Source organism: Syngnathus typhle, linkage group LG14 (assembly GCF_033458585.1).
Source record: "Syngnathus typhle isolate RoL2023-S1 ecotype Sweden linkage group LG14, RoL_Styp_1.0, whole genome shotgun sequence".
Lineage (NCBI taxonomy): Eukaryota > Metazoa > Chordata > Actinopteri > Syngnathiformes > Syngnathidae > Syngnathus > Syngnathus typhle.
Window position 1 is genome coordinate 11,893,988 of NC_083751.1, and position 19,799 is coordinate 11,913,786.

The 19,799-nt window shown below is 47.3% G+C and overlaps 1 protein-coding gene across 5 annotated transcripts; it reads left to right on the plus strand.

Moving 5' to 3' along the window:
* The first annotated feature begins 7,927 nt into the window (after window positions 1-7,927).
* stil (STIL centriolar assembly protein) lies at window positions 7,928-17,547 on the plus strand. 5 transcript variants are annotated; one of them, XM_061297781.1, is made up of 16 exons: window positions 7,928-8,091; window positions 8,239-8,333; window positions 8,740-8,847; window positions 9,136-9,251; window positions 9,346-9,527; window positions 9,708-9,934; window positions 10,027-10,110; window positions 10,540-10,626; window positions 10,706-10,862; window positions 10,923-11,026; window positions 11,126-11,237; window positions 11,320-11,637; window positions 11,922-12,012; window positions 12,090-12,217; window positions 12,489-12,601; window positions 16,878-17,547. In XM_061297781.1, the coding sequence occupies exons 1-16, from the start codon at window positions 7,984-7,986 to the stop codon at window positions 17,530-17,532; spliced, it is 2,685 nt and encodes an 894-aa protein (XP_061153765.1). In that variant the 5' UTR covers window positions 7,928-7,983; the 3' UTR covers window positions 17,533-17,547. The 5 variants fall into 5 exon arrangements, with proteins under 5 accessions (XP_061153765.1, XP_061153766.1, XP_061153769.1 ...); XM_061297782.1 differs by having other exon boundaries at window positions 7,931-8,091; window positions 10,926-11,026; XM_061297785.1 differs by having other exon boundaries at window positions 7,933-8,091; window positions 12,493-12,601; window positions 16,878-17,013.
* Window positions 17,548-19,799: the final 2,252 nt, after the last annotated feature.

A 19,799-nucleotide genomic window follows, 5' to 3' on the forward strand; every position in this document is an offset into this window, starting at 1 on the left:
GTCACATGTTAAAGCTGTAATGTATTTGGACTGTGTGGTTACCCGTACTGGAGGGTGGAGCTAGAGGTATGGCGGGCGGATGGCATGTTGTAGCTAGAGTAGACTGCTGCTAAAAGAACGAACATCAATACATGATTGACTCACTGCTTCCCTAAAACCTGGTCGTCCTGTCAAGTTATTTCTCATGGTATAGAGAAACATTACATGGTGTCAGAAGATAAACTTGAGCTGTAATATGGCACAATTCAAACCGCCGCCGAATTTGAGTCTGGAAGGAAATCTTGCCGAGAACTGGAGAACGTGGCTGCAACGTTATGAACTTTTCGCGGTTGCCAGTGGAGTGGAAGAAAAGTCGGAGACGGTGCAATGTGCCACTTTCCTGCATGTTGCGGGTGAAGAAGCAATAAAAGTGAGTAACACGTTTGTTTTCACGGAAGACGAGAGGAACAAGATTGCTGTGTTGAAAACCAAATTCAAAAATTACTGTGAGCCCAGGAAGAACCTGACCTACATAAGGCATGTTTTCTTCTCACGTGCACAAGGTCCCTCAGAAACAATAGATGCCTATCTCACGGACCTGAAAAATAAAGCTAAAGACTGTGAATTTGGCAACCTGTGCAATTCACTGATACGTGACAGAATTGTCTGTGGGATACGTGATGATCAACTAAGAGCTCGATTGCTCAGGGAGGCGGATCTTACGTTAACAAAAGCACTCGATGTATGCCGTGCCAGTGAGATAACCTCGACCCAAATGAAAGCTTTACATGATGAAGTTGAAGTGCACAAAGTCAGCACAGCAAAAGCATACAAAAAAGGAGTTAGCAGGACAAAAGACAGCACGATGGCCAGTGAAAGGAAAGTTGACTGTGACCGATGTGGTTACAAGCATGAGCGAAAAAAGTGCCCAGCGTATGGACAAACATGCCGGAAATGTGACAAGACAAATCATTTTGCAAAAATGTGCCGTGCAAACAGACAACCTAAAAATAAGAAAATGCATGCTGTGGGACAGAAACAGGAAAGTGACAGCAGTGAGGAAGAGGAATTGTTTGTTGGAACTATAGAGATGAGAAGCATTGATGCGGTTGAAAATGCCAAATGTGACCAAGACAGATGGTCTGAAGAGCTGTTAATAAACACAAAGAAAATCTCATTTCGTATTGACACAGGAGCTGACTGTAATGTGATGTCGGCAAAAACGTTTCACAAGTTGAATCTCAACAATAAGCTGCATGCATCCAGCTGCAAGTTGGTGGCGTATTCAGGCCACAAAATGGAGCCCTTAGGCAAGACGTCAGTCGCATGTCTGTACAAAGGTCAAAAGCACAAGATTGAATTTGAAATCATTGAGAAAGATGCTCCAGCAATACTAGGAAGAGAATCAAGCACCAAACTAAAAATGGTGAAGAGGCTGTATAGCTTGGAAGATGAAGTACAGAAAATGCAGAAAGACTACGAGCATCTATTTTCTGGACTTGGATGCTTACCAGGTGAGCACAGCATAAAACTAGACCCTGAAGTAAAACCAGTAATACATGCACCAAGAAGGATCCCTGTTGCTCTAAGGGACAGAGTCATTGAACAGCTTCACAAAATGGAGCAGTTAGGTGTGATCACAAAACAATCTGAGCCTACACAGTGGGTGAATAGCATGGTGACAGTGGTCACTCCTAAGAAGATCAGGATTTGTATGGATCCCAAAGATCTGAACAGGGCAATAAGAAGAGAGCATTATCCACTTCTCACTGTGGAAGAAGTGGTGTCACGCATGCCAAACGCTAAGTACTTCTCTGTGTTGGATGCAAACCAAGGATTTTATCAGATAAAACTAGACGAAGAAAGCTCTAAACTGAGCACATTTAACACACCCATCGGGAGATACCGATTCAAGAGGCTTCCCTTTGGCATATCATCAGCGAGCGAGGTGTTCCAGAGAGCTGTGGCCCAGATGATTGAGGGGTTAGAGGGTGTGGTGAACATCATTGATGATCTGTTGGTCTGGGGAGACACACTAGATCAGCATGACCAGAGACTGACAAAGCTGCTACAGAGAGCAGATGAAAATAACCTCAGATTCAATAAGAGCAAGTGCAAGTTCAAGATGAAGGAGGTCAAGTACATTGGTCATACACTCAGTGCAGATGGATTAAGGCCTGATGAAGAGAAAATACGCGCCATTGTTCGGATACCCCTGCCTGATGACAAGCAAGCATTAATGAGATTCATGGGGATGGTTCAATACCTAGCGAAATTCATTCCCAATCTATCTGATGTCTCTGCACCCCTAAGGCAGCTGTTGCAGGGAGAGACAGAATGGCACTGGGAGGAGCCTCAGCAACAGAGTTTTGAAAAATTAAAGCAGCTGATCACGGAAGCTCCTACTCTGAAATATTATGACGTCAACAAGGCTGTGACACTGTCTGTGGATGCAAGCTCTGAGGGCATCGGGGCTGTAATACTACAAGATGGACAACCCGTGGCATACGGATCAAGAGCGCTTACAGATTGTCAACGCAGATACGCTCAGATTGAAAAAGAGCTGCTAGCCATAGTGTACGGATGTGAGAAGTTCCATCAATATATTTATGGCAGAGAGGTCCAGGTCGAGAGCGACCACAAACCACTGGAAAGCATCTTCAAGAAACCACTGCATCAGGCTCCCATGAGGCTGCAAAGAATGATGTTGCGGCTCCAAAAATACAACATGGCAGTAACATACAAGCCAGGAAAAGAGCTTCACATTGCGGATGCCTTGAGCCGTGCCTATCTATGTGAGAAGAAAGAGGACCTTTTGGAGGAGGACCTGCAAGTGTACTGGATCACACCGCAGTTGCCTATCTCAGAGGAAAAGCTGGAAATGTTCAGAAATGCAACTGCAAAAGACCCAGTACTGCGGGAGCTAATAAACACAACAATGAGAGGATGGCCAAAGGACAGGTCTGCTGTGTCTGACAGTGTGCGACCATTTTGGACATTCAGAGAGGAGATCAGTTTCTTATATTCAGGCCAAAACGGTAAGTTGTTTGGCTTTGTTTTTAACAACTATATTGATCCGTACATATGAAGTGGTTATTTCAAAAGTCAAAGTCAGCTTTATTGTCAATCTCTTCACATGTCAAGACACACAAAGAAACCGAAATTACGTTTTCTCTATCCCACGGTGACGAGACATATTACACGATAGACATACAAGTAAACGACACAGTATAAAAACAAGAAGGCACAAACAATAAATAATAAGAATGATGAATAAATAATAAATAAACAGATAACACAATAAATAATAGGAGCAAAACGTAGCCAGTGTGCATACAGCAGACAGTAAGCGTAGCGCAAAAGTACAGGACGCTACGCAGAAAGGGGAAGCGAGTTCAGGATCCTAACAGCCTGGAGTATGAAGCTGTTGTTGATTCTGATGGTGCGGGAGCGCAGGCTCCTATACCTCTTGCCAGAGGGCAGAAGCTCAAAAAAAGAGTGAGCGGGGTGACTCACATCACTCACAATCGTGGTCGCCTTGCGGGTGAGATGGGAGATGTAAATGTCTTTCAAGGAGGGGAGTGAAGCACCAATAATTCTGTAACCTGATATCGACGTCTATTTTAGGTTATTCTATAGACCTAAAATAGACGTCTAAATTAGGTCTATTAAACCATAAACCAGCTGTAGGTTGTATAAATAATGAACAGAGGTTGCATTGCTTTGTTTTAACGACCATTGATCCAGTGGTTATTTCTGTAACCTGATGGACGTCTACCGTTTTTTTCCGTGTATAGTGCGCAAAATTTAACTAATTTATTGGCCTAAAATCTGGGGTGCGCATTATACATGGGTACAAAAAAATTGTAATTTTTTTTTTTTTTTTAATTTTTTTTAAAGAAAGTCATGGTACAACAAAACCAACAACAGGACTGACCGACAAAGTCGTGGAACAAAAAGACAGGGTGACATTACCAAAGACAGGAACAGAAACCACATCATGACAGTAACACATGCAATGATCCGACGGTGAGCGAGGGGCAGACAGGACTTAAATACAAAACACGTTACATCGATTGAGGTGACACAGGAAGAGAGGGGCGACGCGAACAGAAACTATGGCAACCTAGACACATAGCAAAACTGGGGACGAGACATGACAAATCTCCCCCGAAATAAAACTTGAAATCACCTTTCTTCTTGTTTGTTGTCAACCGCGCATCGCATTCAGCCATCCTGCCCAACACACTTAGTAAAATTCATAATTGACGACACATCGTTTGATGCGATGGTGCAATCCTTGATGGTGTGTTATTGTCAAATATTGTTTGTTTTTTAATCTCCATCGCGGACCGGACGTCATACGGAGGCCGCCATTACAGATGCGCAGAACGGATGCGCAAGACACGTCAGCTATATAGTAAAGAGCGAGAGTTGTTTTCTTCCTATTAGTTTCAATTCACAGTTTAATTAGCAGTGTCAATCAGCAAATAACAAAATGCGTATTACATGTAATATTTTATTTCACAACACTTTGCCTTGTTCCTTTCGTCTCTGCTGTTCACTTCAAACACGCTCCATACGACCGCAATGCTCTCGTATCAGACGCTTGCGCGATCACCTGCTCGTTTGCTGTCTGTCACAATGTACCCTACACAAATCCGAAACATTTGTTGCGGCTCCGAGTCACGACGAGGGGCAAGTTTTGGTTTCCAAGGGTGTTTTTATTCCTCTTCAACGTCTCTCCCATACAGAGCCGCCTTTTTCACGTCCGCACGCCTTTTTCACATGCGCGCACGGAGCGCGGTGGTGCGTTTATGGGCAGTCTGAGAAATCAACGCCAACAAAAAAAATTACATCCAGCCTAGTTAAGACCAAACATAGTGATTGCAGGGAAAATGACCCCAAAAAAAGTTTAATACTAATACAATTTATTCAGGTTTGGCGGGCCGGATTAAACGGCCCCGTGAGCCGTAGTTTGCCAATTCTGGTATAGGCACATGTTTGGTCGTAAGGATGTGAGAAGTGTGTGTAGTGTAGATGAATGAGTCTTTGGGTGTGTGAATGTGATTCTTGTGTGTGTGATTATTGAATGAAGGGTGTGTGTGTGTGTCTGTGTGTGTGTGTGTCTGTGTGTGTGTATGTGGTTCTGCAACAGACAGAAATACGGCATGTAATTCAACACTCAACTTCTGATGTCACACAACACGAGTAGACAGCACACATTACATAATTAACTGCGCGTAACGGTTCCGCTCTACCATCGGTGTCCAAACTACGGCCCGCGGGCCACAGGCCCGCAACAAATTCTGAAAACATAATTGAATATGGCCCGCACAAGAAGCTTGAGCTCAACTCTGTTGTACTTCTCACTTTCCACACTAGATGGAGCCCGCCACACAAAGCGTTTGACGTCCCATTAGCCCCCCCCCTCGGAAGAGAAGCGAACGCGCAGCGTTTGACGTCTGATTAGCACCCAAGGAAGAGAAGCGAACGCGTAGCGTTTGACGTCCGATTAGCCCCCCCCCCTGAAGAGAAGCGAACGCGCAGCGTTTTTGACTATGAAAATGATCCAAATGTATAGGAAACACACCAAAATTGCAATAAAAGCATAGACCACAGGACAGATATTATATTATGTTTTATTATATTATTCATTTTTTAACAACTTATGGTGACAGCTGAGGAAACCATGTTGTGCCCTTTACCGCCCCTGGTGGGAAGGTGAGGCACTGCCTCACCTGCCTCCTATGAGTGCACGTGCCTGGCTTTAGCTCTGTTAAAGCAAGCGCATTGTCAACGGGATGGATCTGCTAAAACAATATCTGATCTTTTGTGGTTCATCCTCAAAGTTATCAAGAATTATGGAGCAGCCCCAAGTCAGATACTCATCATCATCATCGGTTTAAAGTCCGCTTTCCAGGCGCCGCTGGGTTGGACTGGGTTCTTGATATGGCCTTCTTCCACCGGGAACGGTCCATGGCCATCTCGTGGTTGATGCCGAGTGCCTCCATGTCGGCTGCCACGGTCACCTGCCAGGTCTTTTTAGGTCGGCCACTGGGTCTTGTTCCCTCTACGTTATACGACATAACTTTCTTCACCCAGTCGTTCTCGTCCTTCCTCACTACATGTCCGTACCATCGCAGTCTGCCTCTCCTCACCACATCCACTATGGCCTCCACTCCCATCTTCTGTCTCAGCTCTGCACTGCTCTTTTCTTCCCTCATTGAAACACCACACATCCATCTGATCATTCTCATTTCTGCTCTGTTTAGTTTGGGACAATCAAAAGACCCACTACACTGTAGGGGTGTAACGATTCATCGATACACATTGATTAATCGATATAATGCTCTACGATTTGTTGGCATCGATGCTAAACGTAAACATCGATCTATATCGCCCGTTTTTGACCTCGGACATTAGACGCGACTTTATTTTGAAATCCAGTTCATTGTTGCTTGCTTCCTCTTTCCGAGAGCAGTGCGCGGCGTGTTGTGTTGTGAGCAGACCAAGCACGTGAAAGGGGAGCCGACAACTACGCGGCTCCTGGGCTGGTGCTATGGCTGGTGTCCAAGAAGACGAGGAAATTCGCTCCCCTTTGGGCTTCAAGTCATTCGTTTGGAAGCACTTTGTAATTTCCTAAATAAAGAGTTTGCAGTACCTTGTTGATTTTGCATATGAATTGTTATAAATCAGAATATTGTTCTATATCGATCGTAGAGCACTATATCGTGATGTATCTTGAATGAATCCCAGCAGGCTTTAAGATATCGGCAAATATCGTATCGTGAATCTTTGTATCGATATGATATCATATCGTGACAAAACCCGCGATTTACACCCCTACTGCACTGCACTACAGCCTCATCTGTGCCGTGTGAGCGTGTGTTTTCAACGGCGGGAGAAATTGTGTCCAAAAAGCGCAACAGGCTCAATTTCAAAACATTGGAAAAACTTATTGTTTTAAATAAAAATTTGTAAAAAACAAATCTCAGTGCACAAGCATCCTCTTTCACAACACGTTCACTTAGATTTTCGTGTTACGATAGATGTTCACATTATTGATTGACTGTAACTAAAAAATAAAATATATTTTCAATTTAAATGGATATGTGAAACAATACAATATAAAATATAATTACTTAAATTAATTAATGTATATACTAGGTCATATAATCAGTGTCAGTCATGTCTGTCACCTAGGTTGCCTGTAGTATTTTTAGGGTCCGGCGGGTGTCAGCAATCAGCGACACAGTATTGACACAGTGTCAATACAGTCTGGAAATGTGTCGAAACGATACACAACGCCTCATGGACCCATCACTCGTGGACAGTAGTAACAATGAAATGTATATACTCACTTTGTGTCAAAGACGCACACAATCACAGCAACACCAGCTCAGTGGCCTAGTGGTAGAGTGTCTGCCCTGAGACTGGAAGGTTGTGGGTTCAAACCCCGGCCCGGTCATACCAAAGACTATAAAAATGGGACCCATTGCCTCCCTGCTTGGCACTCACCATTAAGGGTTGGAATTGGGGGGTTAGATCGCCAAATGATTCTTGAGCACCGCTGCTGCTCACTGCTCCCCTCTCCTCCAGGGGATGGATCAAAATCACACGGGAATCAAAATCACACGGGGATGGGTTAAATGCAGAGGACAAATTTCACCACACCCAGATGTGTGTGTGACGATCATTGGGACTTTAACTTTAACCTACTCAGTTGATACCAGTAACCTTTAACTTACCGCTGCGCACAAGTGAATGGGTATAATGTCTAGACTCCGAATGTAAGACGGACCCCATCTTTTCAGTCTTATTTCAATGCAAAAAACATCGTCTTATATTCGGGCCATTACGGTACTCTAGCAATTTCATGCCTAGTGAGGGGGCGCTGTGAAGATTTCTTCTCCTTTCCACACCAAACAATGCGGAAGCCAAGCGTCACGCTATTGGTCGGCACCGCGTCGAGCGCGACTCCTCCTTCCGCTTGGCTACCGAATGGCCCGCCAGCCGAGTGACAAACGGCGCCATTGTCAAATTGCTTCCGCTCGTGTGTGTTTCCTATGCGGACATTTCACCAAAACCAAACCGGAACCCAGAATACGGGTACTGCACTATTTTCATTGTTTCTTAGCCGACGCGTGAGTGCTATGACACACCGAGTCGAGGAGGCCTCGCGTTAACGTTACCGCGCGCTCGTCGCAAAGGTTTTCGTTTGTTTGCTTGTTTTATTTGATTTGTCTTGTACGAAAGAGTTCGTCGACGATGAGCTGCCCGATCAACCCCCCGGCTTCTCCGGCTGCTGCTGTTTTCCACAAGGTCTTCAGTTCTCAAAACGTGAGAGGAAGGTGAGCAAACTTTCCCGTCAGCTGATATGATGACGACGTAGAAGCGTGATCCTCACTCTCCCCGCGCTAAGGTTGTGGCTTCATCCCCAGTGTTCTAACATTGAGCTTTTTCTCTCTTTAATGAACGGAGGAAAAAGCCTAACGGCTCTAAAAGTCAAAAATACGCCGGAGGGAATAGGCAGACCTGCATGTTTATTCTGCTCAAAAGTCTTCACAGTTTTCTAAACTCAAGCGACGTTAAGCGTTTATACGATAAGCGTTTTAGACTGTCCTAATTTAGAGCAAACTGTAACTGTCTGAATGGCCGTCCCTCCAAGGGCGCAAGCGGTCGCATTTGCCGGGCATTTGCCGGTGGAACGATTCCCCACCCCAAGCAAAAGCGTGACCCTTGTTTTTGTCCGCGTAGACCTGTGGGAAGGTCACTGGCGGCGCTCAGCTTCCCCAAAGCCAGAACTTGTTTGTGGGATGGTGGACCCGCCGGGGAGAAGCTCTGCATTCATCTGTGCTCTCGCAGGTAAGACTGAATTTTGCTGTCTTCCTAACTAGATGGTGTCGGCCCGCTTTGTAGTTGAGCGGCATCGTTATCAGTAGTATGCGCCAGCCAATATGTTGCCACGTGACTTTCAAGCCAGCCATTTGACGGGACGGCTACTACCTCCTAGGTGCGAGATGTCGAACACACTCAAAAGGCCTTCTTTGATATGTTTTCCCGCCGTTCATATTGGGACAGCTTGTTAATAAAGCTCTTCTTTGGGCTTTGCTGAATGTTTCACTTTTTAGACACTCAAATGTGTGTGTTTAGAATGCCCCGCCTCCTGCTGCATGAGAAAGCTCTTTGTCTGGCTAAGCGTCATGTGCGCCGATGCGAGACAGCTGACGTGCACTGCTTCTTCCTGGGCTCTGCGACCGTGGATGCAGGTCAGCGTCAATCCAAAGCACTTCGAGTGGCTGGGGAGAGACAAGTCCTGCTTGGTAGCAAATGCGCGGATGGTTTGTCCTCTGGTGTCCTCAGACGAGGGCGGCGTCACGGTGACGCTGGACCGCTTCGATCCGGGTCGAGAGCGTGCTGGCAACTTAGACTGCGTTCCCGCCGCTGCGCTGCCGGGCGACGTCCTGGTTCCTTGTTTGTTCACCAGCCAGAACAGCTCCAACGACCTGGTCCAATCGAAGGCCGAGCTGAAACGCTCCATCTCTGTAAGTGTCAGCCGGTCGTCACGCAGCAAGAATCAAAACAATTTGGTTTCCTTTGTTTAGTCTTTTCTGTTTGGAAAGAGAAAAGACTGTACAAAGACGAGTGCTATCGCACCACACATGGCAAAGGATATGAAAGACACGGCCGAGCCGCTCGAGTTTGACGTGTGCCGGTGGCGTCAGGCCTTGCAGGCTCACGTGAGCGGCTCGCAGCCCCTGGAGCTGAGCCAGTTGCTGAAGGTGAAAGGCCGCGTCAGCTGCCAGCCGCGGGGAGACGCTGCATCCTACCACCTGGCCTGGTCATCCGTTTGTCTGTCCGTCCGCTTGGACGTCCACCCGCTGTGCCCCGTCCCCATCATCCCCACCGCGCTGCTCAGGAGTCTGAGCGGCGCAATCGGCCGCCGGCGAGGGTGAGGCTGCCGGTGAGGCCGCTGCTGAGCGCGGCTGGCCTACTGGCTTATTGGCGTGGGTTCCAAGGAGCGTGTCATGTGCGTGTCTGCAGGTTTGTCACCATGGATGAGAGCAGGAAGTTGCTGCTGCTGCTGGAGTCTGACCCCAAAGCCTCCAAACTGCCGCTGGTGGGCGTGTAAGTCTGGCTCACGCAGACATTTGTGCCAAGGACTCGAAGGTGCCGCTCCCTGTTTCAAATTGGCTAACGGGGAGCGGCGTGGTTAGTACGCACGGGGCATGATGGCAAGCCTCGGCTCGTTCTCGTGCCAGACGTGGCGTGGCGTTGAGCGAATCCAAGCCCAAACCTACAACCGTTTGGACCATCTTGCACTCGTCCACTTTTTGCGGGCTTGTGTCATCTCGCGTGCAAGCAGAGCCATGCTTTCCAAGTTGTAAAGGAACCGACATTCCTTTCCTTGTGTCACTTTGAAATGCTGCCCTGGTTGTCTGATGAAGTAGAGGAAAAAAAACAACTGATAGCTTGATGGGTTATTCAAATAATTTTGACAGATTCCACCAGTGTCGTCATGATCTTCATTCCATGTTTTTTCTGTTTCCGTGGCAGCTGGCTGAGTGGTGTGACTCAGGTGTCCAACCCTCTGGTGTGGGCCTGGTGTCTAAGGTTCCTCTTTGACTGCACCCTCCAGCACAGGTTGGTGATGGTGCAAGAGGCGGCCGCTTACTTCCTTTACTTTGCCTTCCGCCGCCACCTTTGCTCGTGTGCCTGTCAGAGTTGTGTCGGAGGACAACGCATTCCTGCTGGCCATCTTCGCCTCCCCGCGTGCAAGCCCTGCCTTCTTCCAGGTTCGTTGGCCCGCCACCACTGCTGCTTCCGCTCCGCTGGACAGCCAGCTGCTGAGCGCCTCGGGGTGCGTGACGCTCGAACAGGTAATTGAAGAGGAGGAGATTGCGTGAAGGCCTGCAAGGTGACAAGCAACTGGTTGTCAGCAGGGGCCAGCGGTGGAAGGTCAGACGTTGGAGTTTGAGCTGATAGCCGAAGGTCACGTCCGCCAACTCCAAGTGTTCCAAGACGCTCAAAGCTCCTTGAGCAGGTGAGATTCCGAAATGTTATGGCTGGAGTGCCTCCGATGCCATGGCGACTAGGAAACGCGCCTCAGGAGCTAGTAAAAGCTAAAAGCCGTCGTTGGTAGCGACGGTCATCTGAGGGTGGCGGCGCCGTGCATCAGCGAGCAAGATTCCGGCGTGGAGGCCGACGAGTGGTCGCCGCGGCCTTCGCCTCTGCCCCACCTCCCTGCGCAGCGGGTAGGTGGGGCGATTGAATCTTGATGCCAGCCGCTGTTTGTGCCGTGTTCCAGCTCAAAAAACACCTTGTCTTTATTTTCAGGCACCTGCGGTCCAGCCGGCAGTTCCGGAACTTTCCGTATTGATGGATGACGGCGTGTCCGCCGACGGGCATCGTGCTCCTCCTCTCCTCCATAGCACCCCAGACCCCCAGGCGCCTCACCGCCTAAAGTTCTGCGCCGCTCCCATGCCCGAGCCACGCGACCTTTGGCTTTCCGCGCGGGCCGGCGGTTGTTTTCCTTCAGGCCTGAGCGCCGGGTCGCCCCCCTGTGTGGCATGCCCCTCTCATGTGGTGGAATCATGCGACGCCCACCAGTTGCTCTTCCAGCAAGACCAGCAGCTCCGCCTCCTGCAGGCTCAGGTAACAGCAAGCCACTCCCTGGACCGGACCTTCCCTGGGGGCGGCCGTGTTGTGTCGTGCCGGCTGATGACATCACGCTCTGAACTCAGCCTTTTGTTGCCGCCTTCACACGGCCTCGTGAAATCGGTTGCGGTTGCTTGGTGAACAGTAGCATTTTGAGAGGCGCTGCGTATCCTAGTTGACGGCGTGCTGCCGAAGCTTAACGGCAGAAACAATGCGTGCGCTGGCTGTTCCGTCTGCTGTCGGTCTCTTATTATGTATTCAGTTAGTTTTGGCTCGACCAGGTCCAGATGCTGCTAGCAGCTCAGGAGGCCCAGCCAACCTACAAGACAGAGACCTCCTGTACCACCACCACCAGCGTCGCCGTGGCAACAGGTGAGGCGTGACTTGACTCATGCATTTTGATATCTTGATTTTTTTTTTTTTTCTTTTCTTTCCCCATTTCTCCCCAGGCACCAGTCTCCTTTGGGGTGGTGGGACTCCACCTCGCCCCTTGATCCCGTCCTCGAGGAAAAGTGAGGTTACAGGCCAAGAGTCGCCAGCCGATGTGGAGTCCGACTTCTGCGGCGAACGCACGCACGTACGTGATCCTCATCAGGGTGGCGAGCGAGGATGGCAGAGGAGGTGACCGGCAGTGGGTGCCGGTATTGGCCAGTGGGGGTTAGGGTGTTATTATTATTTCAAGGCATCGAGCTACCATTAGCGGCCGCTCATACTTGAAAGAGCACTATGCCCCAAAATTAAACAGATTCACCATCCGTATTGCTTCTGTGGAAGAGTTCAACAGATGTTTCATCTGTCGAGTGGACGCTGCTTTATCTCATGCTCATGTGCCTGACATGTGCCCTTAGACAGGGCCCAGCGGTTGCCTGCAGGAAGCGACGAGGAAGGACCTATCCCAGAGGAAAGGCCGCTGCGGCGGCGGAGCCCAAGAGTCCATGAGCATGACGTCGCAGGGCCGCAGGTACGCACGTCGTCGTCCTCTCAGTGGGATTTGCTTGACTTGGGTGGCCTCGGCCATTTTGAAGGGGATGCCTTTGGGCGGGCGACTTTTGGGACGCTTGTCTTTAGGACTGTTGGACTTTTGAAGGACTATGAGCCATTGAAATTGTCTTTTTGCGGGGAGGGCTCACTTTTGGACCTTTTTGTGGCGTTTGATGCTCACGTTTGAATTTTGGGCTGTTTGACTTTTGAGTCACTGGACTGTACCAAATGCTGCCCTCGGGACTGCTTATCCTGCATGCTTTGGATTTTTTTCTCTTGCAAGACAGCCGATTCCATTATGCGGTCAACGACGCAAATTAGTTTGCAACTTGGGGAGAATATCGAGTACTTCAGAAAACACTGAAACATGTTTGCCAGTGCAAAATGATTCCTCCACGTCAGGAGCTTTTTTTTTTATGCTCCGAAAATGCCATCAGTAGTAAATTCGTGTTTTGTCTCTGCGTACAGCCCTACAAGTGTTTTTTCTTTCAATGATGGTCTTTCTCATGACAGACGTGAAAATGGACCGTTCTCTCCAATTTTTGCGGGACTCAGGACTTTGATGCTATATGAGATGTTTGACATTTGCGCATTTCACTTGTTGAGCGTTGGACTTTTGCAGCCTTTGACTTTTGAAACTGTTGACTCTTTTGGGGTGCTGTTCTTCGAGACTCTCGAGACTTTTGGGGTGTTGGACTTGAAGTACCGTGAAGCAAAAAAGTATTTAGTCAGCCACCAATTGTGCAAGTTCTCCCACTTGAAAGATGTAATTTTCATCATAGGTATACTTCAACTATGAGAGACAAAATTTTAAAAAAATCCAGAAAATCACATTGTCTGATTTTTAAAGAATTTATTTGCAAATTATGATGGAAAATAAGTATTTGGTCAATAATGGCCTCGATCTGGGGCGCCACGCAAGCTCTCACCCCGTGGAGTCAATATCATCACAAGAATGGTGAATGAAAATCCCAGCAAAACGAGCCTGGACATGTACTGGCTTAAGCAGGGGAACTCGTCCTAGCACTGCATGATTTGAGTCCCTGGTGACATAGTGTGTTACTGATGGTAGTGTTTGTTACTTTGGTCCCAGCTCTCTGGAGGTTATTCACTTGGTCCCTCCGTGTTTTTCTGGGATTTTTGTGTTTGACCATTTGGATCGGTAGACTATTTAACTTTGGCCGCTCTGTGTGGCAGCTCAACCTCCCCGCCAGTATCGGGCATCAACCCGAACGGGACGGCCATTTCGCTGGGGTGCCTCAAGCGCTCGCCAGTGGCGGGCACCGTTGAGCTCTGGCAGTCCATCAACATGTCTGTGGCCACAATGAAACACATGCAGCATTACGGCCTCCTGGGGGACCCCGCTGAACTCCACCCGCAGAGTCAGCTGATTGGGGAGACGATGGCCGACGGCAACGAGAAGGCCACCTATGGAGGGCCGCCGTGTTTGGTCCGGGCAGTTGGGGACGACTCAGTGGGCAATGTCTTGGACCTCAGCCGCCTCAGACAGCTGCCCAAACTCTTCTGACATCACTCTCATGTTGCATTTTAATTTAATAAAGAGCTTTGCATTTAAAAGGGCGTGTTTTCCTTTTCAAGCGCTCACAATCCCAAGGCGGCCAAGCCGAGACTGTTCTCTCCATGTGAAATGCCGTTGACAAGAAAAAGGACACGATGATGAGCGAGCTGTGAAAAGTGTCCAGCCAAACATTGAGTGTCGTGATGGGTGCGCCCAAGGATCTTTGCTGGGAATGAGGGCAGAGCCAGAATTTCTCAGTGAGATGACAAGGGTGACCGCTCGCTACGGTGCGGTCATAAGATTAGAATAATACGAGATAGACCCTAACGCGAGGTTAGGATAAGAATAAGATAAGAGAATGTAGTTGTGGCACTTTGTTTGCTGACAAGGGCTGAAGAGCAACCAGTGGTGGCTCCATCATGTCATGTCTGCATGCTTGCCCTCGTCGAGTAGCGTGCGTGTTGGGTTCAGGGCTCGTGGACTGGAAGAACAACCTTCATGTGGTGTCGGGCAAACGAACAGAGTTCTCATGGAGTTCTTCAGAATAGGGGTTTTCGGCACTTGGAAATATTTTTCTTTTTAGACCGCGTTGTTCAGCGATCCACCACTGCTCTCAGATTGATGTAAATGGCAGCAATTTGTTAAAGCAACATAATATGGCTTTTCTTATTACACGTTTTGCACCTTTGTTTTGAAAAGCAAAGCTCGTTTTTCGACTACTTCCTGTTTGGCGACGCTACAAATTAGTGATGTGCATTTCAGTTCTTTTGAGTGAACTGAATCTTTAGAATTAGTTCACTGAAAAGATTCGTTCAAATGACTCGTTCAACGAATTTTGCTGTTTTTTCTTTTCTTTTTATTTTCTTCTTAATTTACTCTCGCATTTACTCGTGTCGTGAACTATTAGCTGCAGGCTCACTATCGCCCCGTCTTTTAGGCAAAAGTACTGGCTGTGCTCAGTACAGTGTGTGAGTGGTGCACACTCTCACACGCACGCCCTGAGAGGCACTAGCTGTCACTGCCTCAGCCTCCATGATTCTCGTCTCCCGTTATTTGAACAAGAAATACAGCTATTCTGACTATGAAAATGATCCAAATGTATAGGAAACACACCAAAATTGCATTAAAAGCATAGACCACAGGACAGATATTATCTTATGTTTTATTATATTATTCATTTTTTTAACAACTTATGGTGACAGCTGAGGAAACCATGTTGAGCCCTTTACCGCCCCTGGTGGCCTCCTGCCTCCTATGAGTGCACGTGCCTGAACTACACAATCACCCCCCCCCCACCACCACCAAAATATATATAATAATAATTTGCTCGGGTAATTCACACATTTCTTTCTATAATACGACACCTACACACTGATCCGTTGGCAACAGTCTCGCACCCGGTCGTGAACGTGAAGTTGCATCACTGACTCGTTCGTGAACGGAAAATTACGTCACTGACCCGTAAAGTCGCTCCTCCATTTATCGCTCGCTGCTGATTGGTCGTTAGCAAAGATTCACGAGTGAGTGACAGACAGCATTGCTGACACGTTATGCCGACATTGATGTTTTAAAGGAGCTCCACTCTATGTTCGTTTACATTCCTTTAGAACAGGGGTGGCCAACCAGTCAGAGACTAAGAGCCACATTTTTTACTGTCATCGCAAAGAACCACATCATACACATGAGCAGACATGAACATCCCCCCCCACATACACCCCCCCCCCTCTGCTCAGCCAAATTTATTGTGTGACATTATTATGTCACGCACCAACATGATAATGACAAATTGACTCCGACAGTACTAAAACCACAGACCAAAGACCACATTTTCAACAATGAACATTGTGTGCATTGTCTCACACAGACAAACTCTCAGTTCAACAAATTCCACAAACAAAAACTGAAGTTTTTTCACTTACTATGTGTGGCGGGACAGACTATTCGTTTTAGTTTGTCGTTTTCAGGAGACAAGATTTCAATAACGTCACTGAGGCATTTTTTAACGAACTCCACTTCATTGTATGGCTTTTTAGCCCGTGCAATGTTCCAAGCCAGTTGAAACAATGCAAGTGTGACAGTCTCTGAGTGCTTCGTAATTTTTTTGAAAAACTGTACCTACTTTTCTGCCTCACTTTTCAAAGTGTCCAAACTTGTGCTTGCGGAATTCAGTCCCTTTTGCAAAGTCCTTATCGATATTGGCATGAAGTGAGCTGAAGTGGCGCTGACCATTTGAAGCTTTTAAATGCGCTAATGACGTCCGACATATCAGGCAGAATGGCTTGCCATAGCATTCAACAAAAAACAACTTTAACTCTGTTAAAAACGTCCTGTGTTCATCGTCATATATTCGTTTAGCTGTGCATTTTTTCCTTGCCATTTTGGCCGGGTTGACCACCCCTGGGTTAGCGTCTTGTCAGCTTTTCTGGACCTAATGGGCCCCTGTATACACAGTCGCCATTCATTAAAAAGCCAGCAAAACCAATCGCTTTGCCCTGTGTTCATCGTCATATATTCGTTTAGCTGTGCATTTTTTCCTTGCCATTTTGAGAGCGAAATCGACACTCCTCAAATGGGTTTGTCCCTCCTCGTTTGCGGGATTTCACTTCACGCGCATGCGCGTTTGACCAAAATACCATATTGAACTCAAGCGAAGCAAATACGCACGAAAAATAAACACAAATGTTGATATGAACGTAAAAGAGCCGCATGAAACGACTCTGGTGGGTCTCATCACCAGGGGAGACGAGACTCAATACAGGCTGGAGGTTGACCTTCTGACCACGTGGTGCAGGGACAACAACCTCCTGCTGAACGTCGACACGACCAAGGAGATTGTTGTGGACTTCCGGAAGGGTCACACCCAACACCTGCCGCTGACCATCGACGGTGCTGTGGTGGAGCGAGTGAGCAGCGCCAAGTTCCTGGGGGTTCACATCAGTGAGGATCTCTCCTGGTCCACCAACACCGCATCACTGGCAAAGAAAGCCCAGCGCCGCCTGTACTTCCTGCGGAAACTTAGGCGAGCGAGCGCTCCTCCGGCCGTCATGACTGCATTTTACCGCGGCACCATTGAGAGCGTCCTCTCCAGCTGTATTGCTGTTTGGGGTGGCGGCTGCACTGACTACAACTTGAAGGCCCTGCAGCGCATAGTGAACACGGCTGGTAAGATTGCTGGTGCTTCGCTCCCCTCCTTGAAGGACATTTACACCTCCCATCTCACCCGCAAGGCGACCACGATTGTGAGTGATGTGAGTCACCCCGCTCACTCTTTGTTCGAGCTTCTGCCCTCTGGGAAGAGGTACAGAAGCCTGCGCTCCCGCACCTCCAGACTCTCAAACAGCTTCATACTCCAGGCTGTTAGGATCCTGAACTCGCTCCCCCGTTCTGCGTAGCGTCCTGTACTTTTACTGTCTGGACTGTCTGACTGCACACTGGCTCTTATTATTTATTATTTGTTATTACTCTTATTTATTGTTTGTGCCTTTTTGTTTATGATGTTTTTTACTTTTGCGCTATGCTTGCTGGCTCCGTTATTTATTGTGTTATCTGTTTATTTATTATTTATTCATCACTCTTCCTATTGATTGTTAGAATTTTTACCTTCTTGTTTTTATATTGTGTCGCGTACATGTATGTCTATCGTGTTATGTGTCTCGTCACCGTGGGATAGAGAAAAACGTAATTTCGGTCTCTTTGTGTGTTGTGACATGTGGAGAGATTGACAATAAAGCTGACTTTGACTTTGAAACCAGCCAAAAAGCTGCATGCGGCTCGCGAGCCGCGGGTTGGCCACCCCTGCTTTAGAAGTCTGTTTTCGCGTGTTAGCACGATCGCAAATTAGCATCTTTCCGCTAACTTGTTAGCCTGGCCAGTACTTCTTGCTGGTAACAGTACTTCGCGGATTTCACTTATTGCGGGTGGTTTTTGGAACCAATTATCTGCGATAAGCGAGGGGTTACTGTATATTACAAAGGAGCAATGTAAAAAGTGTTCATTTAAGAAAAAGCCACACACGTTTTGTGATTAAATCAGTCATAACGAGAATGATTTGAGTGAATTGATTTGAATGAATGATTGAGACAGAATTTCAGTTCTGAAGGCTCCTTTTGTCCCAAGCAAAGTGACAGGTGGTGGGGAGGGGAGATAAATATAAAATGTATAAAAATGTCAAACTGTGAGAATTTGTGCCCCCCTCCCATTTTGAGAACGGCGAGTCCTGGACATCGAGTGGCTTCTTTTCTGTCTTCCTTGGGGTCTGTTCAGGTAGTGTAGCAAATTTGAACAGGTTGCCTCCTTCCTAGCCGAAGTTACAGGGGGGGGAACACAGCGGCCCTGTGAGAATTTCTTCCCCCCCTCCCATTTTGAGAATGGTGAGTCCTGGACATCGACTGATTCTTTGTCTGTCTTCCTGGGGGTCTGTTCAGGTAGTGTGGCAAGTTTCGCTGTGACTTGGACTCGAGTCGCTGTTAGTTAAAGACTCGGGACTTGACTTGAGACACGATGACTTGAATGACTTCAGTGTTATCTAGTTTATGTTTTCAATTTGAATATAAAATTAATAATACATTTAAAAAAGTAATATCTAACGGTAGGAGCGCAGGCTGAGAACGGCGTTCTCATGATTGGATTGCTACCCTGTCAATCAATCAGTCGTGCCCTCTCTACCTACCTAACGTGTTTATTGGAGAATCACGCCCCTTTATATCAGACATGCACAAACATGTCAGCGGGCGTGGGTCCGCGAGGCAAAAGACGGACAGCACAGTGCAAGATATGCAACAGAAACATTTCACACAGTCAGACGGCAACTTCAAACTCTGTCCGTTTGAAGTTTATAGAGCTCTGGTGTCTCCAGATGTTACAGATGAAACATAAAATGTTTCTAATGCTCTTTAATGTGTTTCTTCTTTCAGATTTTTTTCAGATTTTTTTTTCATATTTGCAACTCAAATGTGTCAAAGTCAAAGGCTGCTTTATTGTCAATCCCTTCATATGTCAAGACACACAAAGAAACCGAAATTCCGTTTCCTCTATCACCACATTCATTGTAGCCAGGCCTGCGGAACCTCTAGCTCGTCCACCACACGCTCGGCAACACAAACAAAAATCATCGCACTCCTGTCAGTGAGCTTATAGCCCTGCTGATAGCGGACATTTGTACACACAAAAACAGACATCAAGTATCAAAATAAAAACAGTCATAAAATGAATCCTGGCGCCTGCGGATCATGTCCGGAAAACCATGTCATCAACAAGTTCATCATAAAAACCAAAAGGGCAAAGGTTAACATATTCTTGTAAATTCAATACAAATTTTCCACGAACGCAATCGACAACCTGCAAGAACGAAAACAAGTTACGCAAGCAGCGCGCAATCCGCTCCTTGGCTGGTGGCTGTTGCTGCTGCTGCAAAAAAATTAAGTCACACAGAAAAACAAAGCAGAGCGTGCACTTGTCGCAAGCAAGCTCAAGCGTCAAACATTTGGTCACTGTCCACCTAGTCCGTCACCCCGTCGGGTGAGCTCAAAGTCGTCACACGTCAAATCGTCCAAAGTCTTAATGTTCGATACCAGTTCTGTCTTGTCTAACCATATTACTGAAATGGGCCTTCTCCATCACACTGTTTTGTTGTCGATGGTGCCCCTGAGTAATCCTAAAC

Excerpts from the sequence above, each read along its gene's own strand:
- stil (XM_061297781.1), top strand. The coding sequence starts at position 7,984 with ATGGCCCGCCAGCCGAGTGACAAACGGCGCCATTGTCAAATTGCTTCC. Across the intron at positions 10,627-10,705 it reads GACTGCACCCTCCAGCACAG|AGTTGTGTCGGAGGACAACG; the intron begins GTTGGTGATGGT and ends TGTGCCTGTCAG. Across the intron at positions 11,638-11,921 it reads TCCGCCTCCTGCAGGCTCAG|GTCCAGATGCTGCTAGCAGC; the intron begins GTAACAGCAAGC and ends TGGCTCGACCAG.